Raw genomic sequence first — 17,794 nt, 5'->3', positions numbered from 1 at the left:
GTTGCCTACATCATTTCAGTGTATTTCATTTAGTGGTGCGTACAGAATCCCCAGACAAATGTGTAATTAAGTTACAACAAAGTAATTGCCACATAGTGAACCTGGAGAATGAGGGTCTTTGACGCAACTGCCATACAACCAAAGAATTTCTAATAACTGAGACGTGCTTTGATACAACCCAGAAGAAGAAGAGGAAGAGGAAGGGTATTTGGCGCCATGAGGCCCAAAGGCTGGTAGTCACCATAGAGGGTAAAAGAAAGGTAGTCACGCATTTGTTCCTCCCAAAAAGCTACTGTTGTTTCACCTGCCCACACATGCCGCATCCACCTTGAATGGGTCAACAGACAGGAGTGTGAACTGAAACTAACTGCTGCAAAGATGGTAGGAAAACATAACAAATGTCCTGTGTCATGTGAAATGGTCAGCAGTTGTGTAAAGTGTAAAGTTATGTGCTCGTTTGTAAAAGACACCAATGTAGAAGGTTGAAGGTGCGAATGTGTTTGAGAGACTGCAAGAAACGAAGACAAGGCACGACGAACGAACGAACCGAATTAAATATCAACGGGAGGAGTTTTGACATTTAACAAACACATTTAATAAAAATAATACTTATTTCCCATCGCCATCCCTGAGACCGACACAGACAGGAACCTCCGATCGCGTCTTCACAATTCTACGCACAATTTAGTGCGACGGACCCATTCAGGAAGCGTGTCCCGGCTGTGACCTGCTCGGTGTTTTCAGCAGTAAAATGGACTTGTAGCTAGAGAGAAGAGACATGTTTACCTTTAAGGCTTTGCAGAAAAACAAAACGGTCAAATATGGAGTCCCTATGCTTGTAAGTAACTTTTATTTTACGTATTTACTAACGTTGATAAGCCTGTTAGGTAACACTTTAGCTAGCAAGTTATCAGTGTCATGATACACAACGCTGCTGTCAAACGTCGAAGCGAGTTATTTTAAGTTAACCGTTAATAATACAGTCTAATTATATCGTCCATAAAGTTGTATCTTTTTCTTTTTAAATCCGTGTTTCAAAGCACGATTTAACGCGAGCTAGTGTTCCTTTTCCTCTAGCAAATGAACATGGTCTTGTTGAAGTCATAGAGCGTGTGCTAAAGGGTAAAAGAGAGAGGTTATCCATATGGATAGGGTTTAAATCAATGTATTCGTAACTCTCAGTTGGCAGTTTATTAAATACGTTTTTGCATCACGTAATGTTATGACAGGGTGTGGATACCCTTGACTATGATTAGAAATCACAAACGGCATTAGTGTGAATCTTTCACACTAATGCTTAGAGGTGTGACTCTTCACTGATCTTTCGATCTTAGCATGTCAGCGATTCGATATCACGATGCGTCAAATACATTTTTCTATGAAAGCCGTATAGGATATTTAATTCATAGCTTTTCAAACTTCAAAAACAAAACATTCTGCTGTGCTCTAATACTAAATACATTGGATACATAAAACTACAGCACTGAGCACATGGCACTTCCTGAATGTGCAAAACATACCAGAATATGTAAACAGAAACGCTGTTAGGCCTACATTAAATTGTAAACAGAAATTATTGATTATGGCCCGGCCGATTATCGATGCAGCATCGTCCATGTCCACGATTCGATGCATCGATTATTTGATTCATTTCAACACCTCTACTAATGCTGTTTAAACATACTTTCAGATTTATATAAACTTTCTTTTATTTTTTTATGAAAACTTGTTTTCCCAACCACACCACATCAGAGAGGTCTAGATAAAAAAAAATAAAAAAAAATTACAATATTTGGACTCAAATCTGGACAACGTTACCCATTAAGACTCCTGAGACTTTTATTCGACAAAGAAAGAAATTCATTGCCAACGTGTCACCGTCTGATTACGGTCTGGATGTGAAAAAAGCAGTGAAGTCACCGCTTTTGTGTTTTCTCAAATAGATGAAAGATTTAACAAATCTGAAACGGGGTTTTAAAACAGCTCCTGGAGTCAACTTGTAAAACCTGGACTTGATAAAGAAGTTGAGTGTATGGCTTTGAGCTAGACCTGGCCTATTAACGTCAGGATGAAGAAAATTCAGTGAAATCATCTAAAAAGAGATTTAACAAATCCAAAAGTGGGTTTTAAGCAGCATTGAGGCTTTAACTAGGAACACCATTTTATAACAAGAAGTGAGGCAAAAATCGGAGCATCTGTAGCTCAATATTGTCATTTTAAGGTGCAGTGGGTTAAGACTTAAAACTAACTTTCTGTCATGTTTGCTGAAACTGACCCTATGTTCCAGTAGAACTACATGAAGCAGCTCATTTAACAAATAATCTGGCTCCTCTGGCACCACCTACAGCCTGGAGTGAGAGTTGCAAAACTCCACCGCTCCCTGTTCAGATGCACCAATCACGGCCAGGGGGGGGTGTCTAACTGCATGTCAATCACTGCTCATCCACACGCATTCATTCTCCCTTGTGGGCGAGGGGCTTAGGAGACCGTTTGGGCTTTAGCAGAAAGGGAGGAGGGACTGAGAAGTTGTCGATGTTGAAATTCTTTGGCTAAGTCCTGGATCTTCACCATCCTACCTACGGCACCTTTAAGTTTCCCTTAACCTCTCCCTTAACTGCCAAATCGGAAGCAGCTTACTTCAGTGCTGTCGGCCCTGAGACAAACCCTATGTCCGTGAAGGTTAGAATGTTGAGTTTCTTGAAAGTTCTTTTTAAAGAGGTGTTATTTTCAACTCTGGTCATTTACAAAGCTCCACAGTCATTTGTGTTGCTGTTAAATTGTACTGCATATTTTAGGGGGGGGGGTTGCACTGGCCAGTTTTGAGGATCCTTTTTTTTTTTATTTTAGATAGGAAATGCTAAAACGACAGCTAATTAGTCAAAGTTTTCATGTTTTAACTGGGCACTAGTGTTACTGCCATGTCATGTCCACATTATTCAGAAGTAACTTGAACTTTGTTGAAGCAAATGCTCTGCAATGCCCCATCACTAACCGAAGTATTTAGGATTAAATTAACTATATATAACATGTGTACTCTCACTGTTTTTTCAGTTGCTCGTAGTCGGAGGTTCCTTTGGCCTGCGAGAGTTTACACAAATTCGCTATGATGCACAGAGGCTCAGAAAAAAGGTTTGTTTGGTTACATTTCTTTTCCCTTTGTTTTTATTGAACATTAAAGAACTTACAAACATAAGCATACAATGTCTTGTAGAGGATGTACATTCAGTCAAAATACACACAAGGGAATATAATATTCAACCTTGAAGAAGACAAGGAAACAAATAAGTAATCAAAATAAAAAGACTCTGGGGGATTAATGTACAAATGTAATTAAATATCTGAGAATTAAACTCATGAATAAAACGCCAAGCACATAAAAGACCAAATTCAGAACAATTAGAAAAATCTACACGTATCTGTTTTGCAATCCTACTGGACTGCATCTTTCTCAGTGAATAGAAAAACAACTCATTTATACAAATCATTTATAAACCAGTTGACGGAGGGTCCACTCACTACAATGAACATTAGGGGTGTACGATTCAGAAAATGTCACGATTCAATATTGATTTTTTTTTTTTTAGGCTCAAGATTCGATTCAAAATCTATTTTTCGATTCAAAAACGATTCTCAATTAAAAAAAACCTATTCACAGTATGTAAATGTAGTTACTTTTCCCATGTGATTGCAGTAGACCTACAATTTAAAAGAAAAGAAACAACAAATTTAAATGTAGTTTGATATTACTTTATATGTCTTCATACAAAAATAAAAAACTTTTGCAACTTAAAACTGCAAGAGTGCCGAGCTTTGGCCAGCTTTCAAATACATTTAATTCAAGTATAAAACTGTTAAAAAGAGCTTTTCATTCAGCGTTCAGTGGGAGTTTAGAGCGTTGAAAGAGTGCGTTGGTTGACTGGCATGTTAGGTCCTTTTAGGTCGTTATTGTTCGTCTACGTCTTTAATGTTAACCTCCGGGTGATGCCGTACCATGCGAGTTCTCAAGTTTGTGGTGTTTCCAAAATACTTTAAATAATAAACTTTCGCTTTGCAAAGGCTGCATATAGCACGATTCCTATCAAGTTCCGTCTTCCCCTCGAGGTTATAAAAGCCGAAATGTGCCCAAACTCGCCTTCAATGAGGATGGAGCAGGTTGAATCTTCTTTTGATTATGACAAGAGTGCCCAGGCGTCAGTGTGAATTCGTCGCAGCGCCATCTATGGGAATGGCGAGCTAAACTCATTTCAGGACAATAGTATACACGCCATTACAAAATGAAGAAGAAAACATTTTTTTACAAATGTGAATCTTTTTTTTTTTTTTTTGCACACCCCTAGTGAAGATGCATCTTACATTAGCCTACACATATTTGATGGAGAGTTGCTTATGATAAACGTGCCAGTAGATTAAGCTCCTCACTTTTCCTCCATCACAAGAAACCAGTGGAAAGACCCACCTCCCACTGTCTCTGTACTGCCTGTGTGCAATGACTCCTCCCAGTGGTTAGACACTTAATTGCATATGAGGATCATGGTTTTTATCTAAGGAGGACAGTGTAAAAATAGCCAACATATAGAGATGTTTGGGGCTGTCTGCCAGGACTGCTGGGATCTCCCAGTGCAGTGCACTGTGGTTGGCTGAGGCTTATTTATTAATAGAATTAGATACGATTTGTCCATCCATCATTACAGACACTGCAGGCATACAGCACAGCACTGACAGGCTTTTCTAACGCATTTAGTGAGTCAATACAAGAGAACAAGCTCTAATAATTCATTAAATGACAGACACGATTCATTAGAGTGACAGAAAGACCAACTCTTTTCTTAGAAGCTATCGCAGTGTGATGAGCTGGCTGCAAGGTGCCGTGGCTGTTTTGTGCTATTTTGCTTTGACAAATGGCGATGTTGGTGGGAGCCAGATGGCGGGGGCATCTTTTCTTATTACCGTCCATGTGAAGCGGCACTGGACTGTGGATGACGACGGTGGAGGGAGTCGTCGTGCCCCTGGCAGCGTGCATGGGCAGCTTCCCCCAACACGACTCGCTCTGTTCTGACAGGGCCTGCGGCACACTGTGGGTGTGTGTGGGTGTGTGTCTGTGTGAAAATGCACATGCCTAAAACCACTCTTGCGGTTCTTACTCAGAGCTGTCATTAGCCAATTCCATTATTCTGTTCTTACAGATATTTGCCCACTTAAATCATCAAAACCGCTATGAGGGTTAAGTCACTGTATGATCCAATTAGTATTTTCCATTCAACTATGTTATTTAGCCTGCGGAAGAGATGAACTTCAAGGCCTTTTGTCTTCCCTGTCCAGGATTTGTGCGCGTTTTCTTCACCCCTGATGCTCCCAGTTAGATTTTGAGGTCCAGGCTTGTGGCAGACAGTTGGAGAAAAGCTAATAACACCTCCATAGTAGGTGTCCTACTAATTACTCGGGCTATTTAAATTTTTTGGTCTGAAGGCTGCAACATATTCAATATATTTTATTTGCTGTAGTAATGTAGGTCTAATTAAAAATCAATCATGGAATTTTAAAAGGCATCAGTCACCGGAGTAACCGCAGCGTTATTGCTGTGAAATATTAGAACTCATTAAAAGTAATGATTCAGAATGGGATTCATTTCAGTCCTATTCTCGGGCAAAATCAATTTGAATTGCAAAACCCAGATAGCTCCATTGGACTCGACTCTCTCTCCCAAAACCTCTGACACATAATCTTTTGCCTTTTTACTAAACCTGGTGATGTTGGTGCCAAATGTCAAATCAAGCTGAATAATTTAGAGAGTAAAAACGGGTTAAATCTTAGACCTCTCTCTAGGTTTGGAGAAGCTGGACTTTGTGTCGGTGAGATGGTTTTCCGTGCTCATCTCTTCCACACACGGTTACAGGTCACCTGAAAACCACTTCACCTCTAATGCAGATGTCAACGTTTTAAAGAGATGATACACGAAGAAGAGGAGGGGGAGATGCTGCTGTCGGTACACGATCCGTGCTGCCTGCACGATCCGTTCTGCGCATGCGCTGTTGTACGAGGATTTACGACACTGCACGATCTGTTCCACGCTTCCGGTCGTAGTTGTAGCGGTCTGCCGTTAGCCTCCACCGGGAAGCTAACGTTTGTTTAGCTAACAGCTGATTCGGCTAACCGCTAGCAGATTGTAGCGGTCTGCCGTTAGCCTCCACAGGCAAGCTAACGTTAGTTTAGCTAACCGCTAATTCGGCTAACCGCTAGCTGAGACAGCATGTAATAACTTTAAAAGACCCTCAAAATAAAACCTGAAAATAAGGCTTATTAGTAGTTAGTAGCCTGCTTTTCCTATTGTTAAGTTTGAGTTAATGTTATTTTAGACTGAATTTAAGCTGTCAGCTAGCGGTTAGCCGAATTAGCTGTTCGCTAAACTAACGTTAGCTTCCCGGTGGAGGCTAGCGTGGAACAGATCGTGCAGTGTCGTATCCTCGGTAAAACAGGATTATCATCAGCGCATGCGCGAACATCTTGCGCGTGACGGATCATGCAGGCAGCACAGATCGTGTACCGACAGCTGCTTCGGTTGAACGTTGCAACCATACTAGGGCTTCACAATATATTGTTTCTATTGTCATCGCGATATCAACTGGCGCCGTACACACTGCGAAAGGCTGCGACACATCGCGAGAGACGCTTTTTGATTTTCTGTGTTAGTCGAAAGAAAATATCAGTAGAAAAGTGAATAATTTATTATTAATTATAATGCAACTGTCATTCTTTTTTTTAGTGGTGCCTTTTTTTAATATTCAATTCAGTGTTCAATTTGTTCAATAAAATGTTGGAAATGATTTTCTTTCATTTGTTTTAGCAGTTTGTTGTATTTTAGCAGAATACTGAAAGCGGCAGAACTGAGTACACTTTAATATCTGTTTATGTATCGCAAGTAATATCCTTATCCCAATATTCAACCACGTTATCGCATATTTTCCTCATATTGTGCAGCCCTAATACGAACCTCCCAAACGGTTTCGTCACTCTTAAATTCTCTTCAGCAACAGTAACGACTCTGTTTGAATTTTGATACCCACCAAACGCATCTCTCAAACAAGAATCCATTGATCTCTTCCTTGATATATGTTTTAATTTTCTCCGTGTTGTTGTGAACGCGTGACTTTCTATCAGAAAGCTCCGTATCGTAACATTTCTTCTCTCTCTCTCTCTCTCTCTCTCTCTCTCTCTCTCTCTACTACTACTACTACATACTACACACACACACACACACACACACAGCTGGATCCATCACTGGAGGCCAAAGTAAATGTCCAGAAGCAGTCAGCCATGCTGGAGGAGGAGTATGAGGTAAGGAGACACAGGCTGGGCACCCAATCAAGTGTTCATTTGTTTAGGTTATTAGTAATTTAGTAATATAATATAAGTCATATAGTGTGGCCCAGATGTCTTCTACTATTGATCAGGTGTGGGGAGTCCCTCTGTTTTTAATTCCCAGTTTTATTTTTCATACTAACAAAAACAGTCGATACAAATGTAATGTTTAGATTTGAAGACGAGACACAGATTATCAGCATTATGGATATTACACTAGTCCATATTGTCATTTTGATAAAATTGCGATCAATTGTGCGGCCCTATTGAATGTTGCTCATAGGCAGTTTGCGATAAGCAATTGATTATTAGCGACCTCAGTTTAAGGAACATTGGTTCTTATATTGCCAAACAACCACACTGTAGGGCGGAGTGAAAAGCCATCCGTCATTGAGATCGTTTAAATATGGGGAAAACTGCACACAGTCTCTCCCTGGAGGCAGGTGGCTGTGAATGTGGGATTCTCGGTTTCAGAAAGTTCCAGAAGTCAGACCTGGGCCTCCTAATCCGACGTCGGAAAGACGTTTGGGGAGGGGAGCTTACCGAAGCTATTCTCCAATCCGACAAGCTGTTCTGAAGAAGCATACCGGCAGCTTAATTCTTGCCTCCTCTCACCTGCATGACATACCAGATGGTTATAATCAATCTTTGAAGACTTTGAAATATTGTCTTGTGTTCATGCAAGAACACAAGTTCATATTTTTAGACTTGAAACAATCCGGTACAGTTTTCAGTAGGGCTGGACAATAAATAGATATTATATCGATATCGTGATATGAGACCAGATATCTTCTTAGGCGACCGGCCGGTCAGTCTGACAAATGCCGATTTTTATGCTGGTCAGATGCTGTTAAATAAATAACATTGTAAAGGCTACCATACACAATGCATAGGAATTATATATAGGCTAGCAAATAATAACAATAAACCCACTATTCATTACATTCTCTTCATGCAGCGTAACTACTGTAGCATGTAAATAATGCACATAAAATACAAACGTGAGCAAGGGCGTTCAACAGTCGCCATTATATGGAATCAACAGCCACGTGCAACCTAGTTAGCAGGTGAAGAACACAAACAATGAAATCACCAGCTAACAATGAACTGACAACATAAGTTATACGACTTACAGTTCTCAACTGGCTATTTATCCTGTGGACAGCGACTCAAGTCTCTTTTTCTTTCTCTCCCTTTTCGGCCGGGTGGCACGCGTGCCCGCTCGCGGTGTTAAGCGCGCGTCCGCGCTATTCTCCGACATGCACTCTAACAATCACAGACTTTAGTCTGCTAAATATATCACTTTTTTTTTATTTTTTGTTGGATATTGGATGTGAAAAGAAGGAAATGGTTCTTCCATAACATTACACTTTAGATGTTTGTGAATTTCCCACACCAGGAGTCATTTATATAGTTCTATTTTATAGCGATCGATTATCTGTTCAAAAAATGTAAAATGTTCTATTAAAGAAAAGATAAAAAATAAATATTTGTATGCTGTAAAGAATGAAAAAAAAAAATGAAATCGGAATCTGCTAAAATCGGCATCGGCAGGTCAAACTCAATCGGAACCGGCCTAGAAAATTGTAATCGGTGCATCTCTACTTCTTAGATATTGGATATCGTAGTATCGTTCTATGGCATAAGTGTTGTCTTTTCTTGGTTTGAAAGGCTGCTTTTAGGGCTGGGTATCATTCAAAAAATCTCGGTACCGAAACCAATACTGTGACTTTGATACCGGTTCCTAAACGATACTTTTTTTCGATGCCAATTTTATAAAACAGAAAGAAATGACAGTGTCACGGCACAAATCTCTGTATTTATTTTCCAGCTCCTACTACGTGAGCCCCGTCTCTGTGTGTAACGGAGAGTTTTTCCTGCGTGTCTCTACGACGTGTAACATTAGACAACCAATCAGCAGCATTATTAGATCTTGGTAGACGCACGCTGCTTGCTTATTGGCTCATTGACGCTGATGTGATTTACTCCTTTGGGTATTGAACGACGAGGCATTTTTCGAGAGTCGATACTTTAGAGGCATTTTGGTCGGTGCCTAAAAAGTATCGAAGTTTGGTTCCCAGCCCTAGCTGCATTACAGTAAAGCGACGTGATTTTTTTTTTTTTTGGAACTTGCCAGACTGTTCTAGCTGTTCTATTATCTGCCTTTAACCACTTAGTCATTATATCCACTAGAGGTGTTGACATGAATCAAATAATCGATGCATCGAATCGTGGACATGGACGATGCTGCATCGATAATCAGCCGGGCCATAATCAATAATTTCTGCTTACAATTTAATGTATGCCTAACAGCCTTTCTGTTTACATATTCTGGTATGTTTTGCACATTCAGGAAGTGCCACGTGCTCAGCGCTGTAGTTTTATGTATCCAATTAATTTAGTATTAGAGCACTGCAGAATGTTTTGTTTTTGAAGCTTGAAAAGTTATGAATTAAATATCCTATACGGCTTTCATAGAAAAATGTATTTGACGCATCGAGATGCATCGAGATATCGAATCGCTGACATGATAATCGAGTCGAGAGATCAGTGAAGATTCACACCTCTAACATCCACATTATTGATGATTATTTATCTAAAGTCTCATTGTGTAAATATTTTGGGAAAGCACCAACAGTCAACTCTGCAATATGGTTGTAAAATCAACATCGAGGTATTGTGATTTTTTTCTCCCAGCCCTAGTTTTCAGAGTTGAATCTACATGTATGTCTGGTCAAATGGTGAATTCCTGAAGTATTAAACCTTGTCTCCTGTTGTCTCCTTCTGCAGAAGTTGAAGGAGGTGAATTTAGAGGAGTGGAAGAACATCCGCGGTCCTCGTCCCTGGGAGGACTCCAGGGAGTACCAGGAGCAGCAGCGCGCCAGGCAGAATAAAAACCACTGAGGCCCAGCGGGCTGCACACACACTGCAGCAGGGCGGACCAGACAGGAATGGGCCGAGTCTGGGGCGAAGGCGCCGCTAAGACTAGGGGTGTAAATCCCAAGTTTTATCTCGATACAATATTCTATAGATTCTTTGGACACCGATACAATATTTACTGATATCTTAAAGTCTGTCACGATACGATTTTGATTGAATTCAGGGGCCTGCAGTCGATACGAGACATGATCATATGCCTATTTTACACAGTAAAATATGCTAAAATATGATTTGTCAGTTTTTATGGCTCTTCCAGGCATTTAAATTACAAACAAACTATTCTTTTTAATATAAAGAATAAAGATGAAGTGGGATTTGAAAATAAAGGGGCATCTTACAGACGATATGTGACTATACTTTCACTTTGCATCGATAATATTGGATCGTGGCATATTGAAACGATATAACGATCTATCGTTACACCCCTAACTGAGATCCAAGCAACCCAGGCGCTGCAGCCTCAGGGCATGGACTCGACTTCTATGGTCTTGGTTTGTGTTGGACTTTAAACTTTGCTTATTGTTTGTAACAAGTTGTAGTCTCTTCTGGTTGTAACACTTTCAGGACTACAGGCGGTTAGAAATGATGCCACATGAGCCCAAAGTCTTGAAATAAGTTCAAGGTTGGTCTTTAAAGCACAGAAGTGTTTTCTACACAGAAGTATGTGTGTGTACTGTACTGTGATCAGGAGCTTGTCATAAACAACCAGTAGGTGGCACATCTGTGTGCTGCTGCACCTTACCTTACACACACAAAGCAAGGTAGGAAAAATATATAGCAATGTATGATTCCCATGTCTCAATAAATTATTTTCTATTGATCCAAATGGTTACTTTTGACTTCCATTTAGTTTTTGACAAAAGCTCGTAGACGTGGTGAGTCTTTGTTTACAACAGTATAGCATTGATTTACCAGTTGAAAGTATAAAAGAATAAATAACGGTCCAGCCTTTTCCTCAGGCTTTATAGGTCTCGACAGTAATCTGTTTCTCTGACAGTTATTACTTTGCAATGCGGTGGATTTATTACCTTTTTATAATGGAAATAGTATTAGCTTGTTTTTTGTTGTTGTTGTTTGTTCTACAAACCGAAAGAACATGATGTTTTGCGTCAAGTCTTCAGATTGTACATATGAGTAATGTTTGGCTGACTGACAGGTAATGTATATGTGCCTTACCTCATTCAGTTGTGAAATAGGATGAAATGAATATTCTTCAGGTGGAGAGGTCTGTATGAAAATGTCCTGGGATACATTTTCTGTAATCGCATTTTTTTCGGCTCATGATTTTGAGTCCCGTTAATAACCAGAGTTCCTCAGGCTCGAGAAGGTACGGGACAAAAACGGCTCACGTGAGGATTATTTTTTTCTCATGCACAGGTTGTACGGATGGAAATCTTCCTGCTTTGTCGTTGCTTGTTTTGAGTGTCAGGCCGTGCTGCTATGAAGCAGCTATTGCCTCTAACCCGGCGAACAGATTAATCAAGTCATTTGTCACAGGATTGGCAGATCAGATCAAGCCTTTTTCGTCGGGCTGCGTGAAAAAAAAAAAAAGTCTGGTGAATGCTTCTGTTTCTGAAGAAGCCTCTCTACATTTAGAGCATGTCACATGTTGGTGCATCTGTAATCTTAGAGGTCAATCACACACTTATTGTGGATGCTCCACAGGCCTGCCCCTGGGCTGTTTGTGATTGCGAACTGTGGGAAAGGAGTAATATTGAGTTTGATAGTTGATAAGCCAATCTGAACTGTACTTAGGTGGATGTGGCTTCTCTGTATGGTTAGCTGCAATGGTGGAAGAAGTGTCGGACTTTGGAATCCGTCTGGATAACGACACTCACAGGGACTATTTCTTTGGTAGAAAGTAGTCGACAGTGTGTATGTCTTTTTTTTTGATAATTTGACAATTTATAATGTATGCCAGTTTTTCCATTTTCTACGGACGAAAATGGTATGTAAAATGATCTTACTTGGCTACGCTTTTAACTATATATTTCATTTCCTCCTTAAGGTCTTTAAATACCAGTGGTGGAAGAAGTATTCCGATTATTTACTTTAGCAAAAGTACTAATACCACACTGTAAAAATACCATGTTACAAGTAAAAGTCCTGCATTGAAAATGTACTTAAAGTATTAAAAGTCAATGCAGAAAAATCCTCACATTTTAGAAACTGGAAACCATCTGTCAATCAAGTGTTTAATGGTTAATCATTTCAGCTGGACTTGAAGAAAAACATAGTTTTTTTTATAAACTACATTTTTTTTTTTGTGCAAAAATCTTAATTTGTAAATTAACTAAAGCTGTCAGATGAATGTAGTGGAGTAAAAAGTACAATATTTCTCTCTGAAATGTAACGGAGTAGAAGTAGAAAGTGGAATGGAAAGAAAACACTCAAGTAAAGTACCTCAAATGTGTACTTAAGTACAGCACTTGGGTTAATGTACTTAGTTACAGTCCACCACTGTTAAATACACATCACAAGTATTTTATGAGCTGTGTGTTTGGTGAACCATCTGTAAGATCACTAGCTGTGCAAAGCCACACCGCCTCGCAGCTTCTCCATAGAGTCCACTTCTAATGAACCATGTGAAGGAGACTTTAGAGCACCGAAGCGAAGATATGTTACGGCTCGCCGCAGTTCTTTTCTGGAGATGCAGCACGGGTGTAGTCGTCAGAGGCCAAAATGGGTCAGTCCGGGAGGCCTCGCTATCGTAAGCGAGCCGCCAGGATGCATAATGAGTCGGAGTCCTAATTTGAAGAAGGCGTGCCCCCCCCCCCCCTTCACGTGCTGTTCAATTTTTTATTTGAAAATGCAAGAAAACGCGATCAAATATTAATTGGACATGGGCTAAGAAAAGAAGAAATCAAATTCAATATTTACAACTTCATTCCACGAGCGGAAGAACTAATGAGGTCTTAGAAACGAGAATCGTGTAGCTGGTTGAAAATCCGGAACTCTGAAATGCTAAATAACTAATCCCTACAATCTTCCAGGGGCCCTCTCCAGCTCCGTGGCCCCTGAATCATTCAGATTTCCCCCTCCTAATGTGCGGCCCTGTGAGTTGGTTTTCCTGCTGCCAGATCATCACAGCTCTGATGTGTCTGCTCTCAGTCTTTTTTGGCCCTTGATGAATGAAAAGTTCCTCCTCCCAAACACTCTCACACACTCCAGATGAAGATGAACTACCACTGGTATTATCTCACAGGAAGACATTTCTCACAAAGATTAGAGACATGATTATTCTGTTGCACGAGCGAAATACAAAATATTTGACCACATTCTGTGAATGGGCGGAGGATCCCCCCCCCCGGGGAATCCTCTAACCAGGTTGACAGCCAATGGGACGTATTTCCTTTTTTATAAACCAATAGACTGTCACTTGTGGAGGGAAAGGCAGTTTGCTCAAAAAGGGAGATTTTCCAAAAATGTGTGATTACTTTATGGGTTGGACTTTTAAGTTACACCCACTAATACAGCACAAACTTATCTCTGAATATAAAAGAAATAAAACCCTGTCTTTGATTACATTTATCATCGTATCAACAATATCTAGTCAATGCATCCACATTCTGTTTTTCCCACTCTTTTGAGTAGTTTTCATCGTTGTTGGCGGAGTTCGCCATTGCTAGATTCAAATGGCCCTCGCATGCAAGAATTTACAGGAAGCAATGCACGCATGTAATTCAGCATTATGGTAATTTATCAGCCTCACTCTGTTTACTCTTTACTCTCCAAGAGCTGTATCAGTGCTGTATTTTTCATAAGCTCATAACATAAACAAAAAAGGATCCCTAAATTATTCCTCTAATTTTTTTTAAAGAATTGTGGCAAATATATATATATATATATATATATATATAGCCTACTGAGACATTTTAAAGTTGAAAAGTACATGCGCAGGTGCTCTTTAGTGGTCAAACTATGTAATGGAGACTTGAACATATCTTTGGCATCCCTGTACTATTATTATATCTGCAATAAGCTGACTGATCGGTCTATTTCCAAGTGACACTCACCTATCGGCCTTAGTGTTAGTTACCTCCTGTTTTTCTGTTTTAGTGTTGTAGTTGCCTCTCAACTCCCGCTAGAATACGGTCACCGTTTGTAGCAGCTCTCTTGTCCGTAAACCGTGTGAGGAGCCACATAAAATGGCTCCCAAAACATGAGAGAATAATTTGTGTGTCACATTATTATTTCAAGTGTTTGTATACCAAAGAAAGTGTTAGTTATTTAGCACTCTACACCTATTAGAAACTATAGGTTAACTTGTCATGTTTGATAAATGATCCCATCTTTCCAGTATGATCATTTAAAGTCATTTATTAACTAGAAATGCCAATTATTCGCTGGGTTCAGCTTCTCAAATGTGAGGATGTGCCACTCTCTCCGTTTTATAGTATTTGTAAATGGAATCTTTGGTTTTTATACTGTTGATCAAACAAAATAAGAAATTTGAAGATGTCACATTAGACAGTGGGAAAATGTGATGGTCGTTTTTTCATTATTTCAGAAACGTTATAGACTATAATGATTAATTGAGAAAAAAATAATTGACAACAATGCTTTAGTTCAGGTCTAATATACAACATGTTTTTTTTGTATTATTATTAATCCCCTTTCCCAGATAGGAAGCAAAGCCAATGAAGCTGTGGTCAGTGAAAGCCTTAACCTTCACTACATCTACTGACTCACTGAAATGTCACTTACAGAGAGCTGCAGAATCAAACGCCAAAAAAATAGACCTATTCTACATGGAGGAGGGAGGAAAGTGAGTGGAGAAATGGTCTCTCTCTCTCTCTCTCGCTCTCTCTTTCTCTCATATCGTTTCTATAAATAGACAGACGCTTGGCAGCTGAGGGGTGGTCCACGCAGAACAAATGCACCCCCTGGCTGTTTCACTCCATTCCCCACATAATGAGGCAGACAGAACGCACACAGATCGCCGCCGTCACTTCCACTCTCCCCAGGACCTAGGCAGGGGCCACACGTTGCCATGGAGACGTGGCTGTTGGGCAGAGCCCCCCCATGCATCGGTTTCGGTCATGCAAGCCGAGCCCCTCAGACGAGCTGACCCCTCCGTTGTATCATCCCATCCATCCCCTACTTTTGATCCTCTTCCTCTTCTTCCTCTTTCATTCATCACCATAAGGCACAGGGGGAGATGAGTAGATGAGAGTGGAGTCCAGTGTCCTACACTCGTCTTCTGTGCACTGTGTCTCTTATGTAATGGAGTCAGTGTGGGTATTCCTCTCTCACCCATCTTCCTCTACAAATATATTCCAGACCAGTGAGCCACTGAATGCTCAGCTCCAATAGCTGCAGCTGCAGAAGGGGCACTCTCCATTGATGAGCTCTGCTATGCTACATGTGTGCAAATACTGGTCTCTATGGATCTTATTTGAGCCGAAAGTACATACAGCGTGAAAGCTTGGCACCGGACTCCTTTCTATCTGCATTGCACTCTGTATATTTATGGAGTTGTCAGGGTTTTATTTGAGGAGAGGATTTATTAATGCAGGGTAGTCAAGGTTATGGTGCGTTATATGAAGAGTAACCAGCTCTTCTCTGTATGATTATGTGCACCTATCAAGCCTGTATGTCTGCATAATAGGATGACAGTGACGGTGTGTGGCTATAGATACCACACACGTGGTGTATTAGTGCAGTGGCTCCTGTCCTTTTTGCCTTGTGGCCATGTCAAAGGAAGCAGCTATTTGTGATTACAGGTTATGGCCCAGGTCTCCACAGGAGTTGCGAGCAGTTTGATCAAATAATTATTTTCCTTTCTCGGGCAATTTGAATTTAAGGGTAAACATGTTCAATATAATAATATAAGGGAAGTTTGGGGTCCCCTGCTGGAGCTGCTACCCCCGCGACCCGACCCCGGATAAGCGGATGAAGATGGATGGATGGATGGATGTTCAATATTACAAAAGAAGCCATAAAAAAAACGCAACCTAATTTTGTGTAACGTAATTTTTTCTTTTCTTAATTGGCTTGTGACCACTCAGATTTATTTTAAGGTGCCAATCTCCTCTCGTGATCCACTGCTATAGTGGTATCTAGTTTTGGTTTTATTTGTCTAGATATTTTGATATCTGTCTCCAAGATTTCTGTTTCCACCGTAAGACTAGATAAAAGGAACTCCAAATTACATTTAAATGCAATGCGTTTTTCAGGAAATATTTTCTACTAAAGAAATGGTCCCAGTGAAATCTATTGACAGCATGTCATAGGGATTACTCAGAGCAGTGGTTACTCCCCGACTCATAGACTCATAGCTGTGACATGAGATCGCAAGTAGACATGGCTTTGTATGAACAGGTCACAAGCACAAAACCTTTGGAACAATTGTCCCAGAGTAACAATTGAAAAGAGATTTTGCTATTTAGATTTTTGTGAGCTCCACAAATGAAATACCATTCACCTGCATCACAGTGAGGTAAATGTAGAAACCTGTAAGACAGATATCTCCAAACCTGATAAATAAAACCCAAACTGTTTGCATGACCAGCACTAGAGGTAAGAGAGAACTGTTTTTGTAATTAAGGGGGAACTGACCTGTGAAAAAGCTGCCTTTCTCCTTTCTCACTAGGCCCTGGTTCCAAAATGACCAGTGTTTTGTGTCTGCGTAATCCTTCATTTCAGTATAATGTTTTTAGTTTATTGGATACATTATCATTTGATGTGTATAAAATGACATAGGCCTGTTTAGTTGGTTAATGGGTGCGCATATATAATGTCCGCAGTAACTGTAAATGTGAATCTAATGGTATTTTCTGCATCCAGAGTGTTAAATGTTGCTTTTTCTTAGTTTAGCTCACCCTATACTTACCTGTGCAGGTGGTACGGTGAGGCTGAGATGGGAAAGGGCCTTCAGGACTAATGCTACGTTTACACGTGGCCGGCTATTTTCATAAACGGACATTTCAACCTCTCCATTTTCAAAAATATCATTGTGCACAGCTGTCAGTTTTCAGAAAAGTCTTTGTTTACACGTACCCGTGTATATATGCCGTCAATGCCGTCAAGAGCATACCAAACCTGTAGGTGGCAGTGTAACGAGAAGCTCAATCCCACGTTAGCCAATCAGAATCCCGAAAATAGCAACAACAGCAACAGATCACTTTCTCTCTCTCGGCTGCCTAAACCTCCGTTTGTCTCAGTTTACACGCAAACGTGCAAACGAAGTTTCTAAAGAAAAACGACAATGTATAAAAGGCTCTATTACCTTGTATCTCACGTTATGGCTTCGTAGCATAGGTTTTTGTAAAAATAGGCTAACGATTATGTCCTAACCACGCAACTTTCTGTTGCACAGTAGAGAAATTACTGTGTAGTCAGGAGAAGCTCACAGGCAGTCGGGAGGGGGGGGACGTGGAGGCATACAGTCAAGGGAGAAGCCCATAGAGAGTCCATGAAAAGCATCGGAACAAAATATTTCAGCAACGTTTGGATGGATTGGAAATACTTCGGTATGTGGGAAGTGAATTCATAT

General features: G+C 40.3%; 1 protein-coding gene across 1 annotated transcript; it reads left to right on the top strand.

Annotated features, from left to right (window-relative positions):
• The first annotated feature begins 679 nt into the window (after nt 1-679).
• cox16 (cytochrome c oxidase assembly factor COX16) lies at nt 680-11,116 on the top strand. Its single transcript, XM_078276904.1, has 4 exons — nt 680-838; nt 3,052-3,129; nt 7,264-7,332; nt 10,147-11,116. Exons 1-4 carry the CDS (start codon nt 779-781, stop codon nt 10,258-10,260), a joined length of 321 nt encoding a protein of 106 aa, XP_078133030.1. The 5' UTR covers nt 680-778; the 3' UTR covers nt 10,261-11,116.
• The last annotated feature ends 6,678 nt before the right edge of the window (nt 11,117-17,794 follow it).

Source organism: Sander vitreus, chromosome 20, assembly GCF_031162955.1.
Source record: "Sander vitreus isolate 19-12246 chromosome 20, sanVit1, whole genome shotgun sequence".
Taxonomy (NCBI): domain Eukaryota; kingdom Metazoa; phylum Chordata; class Actinopteri; order Perciformes; family Percidae; genus Sander; species Sander vitreus.
Note: the sequence above shows the minus strand (reverse complement) of the source record. Positions and strands in the feature narration are given on the sequence as shown.

Excerpts from the sequence above, each read along its gene's own strand:
- cox16 (XM_078276904.1), top strand. The coding sequence starts at position 779 with ATGTTTACCTTTAAGGCTTTGCAGAAAAACAAAACGGTCAAATATGGA. Across the intron at positions 839-3,051 it reads AATATGGAGTCCCTATGCTT|TTGCTCGTAGTCGGAGGTTC; the intron begins GTAAGTAACTTT and ends CTGTTTTTTCAG. Across the intron at positions 7,333-10,146 it reads TGCTGGAGGAGGAGTATGAG|AAGTTGAAGGAGGTGAATTT; the intron begins GTAAGGAGACAC and ends CTCCTTCTGCAG.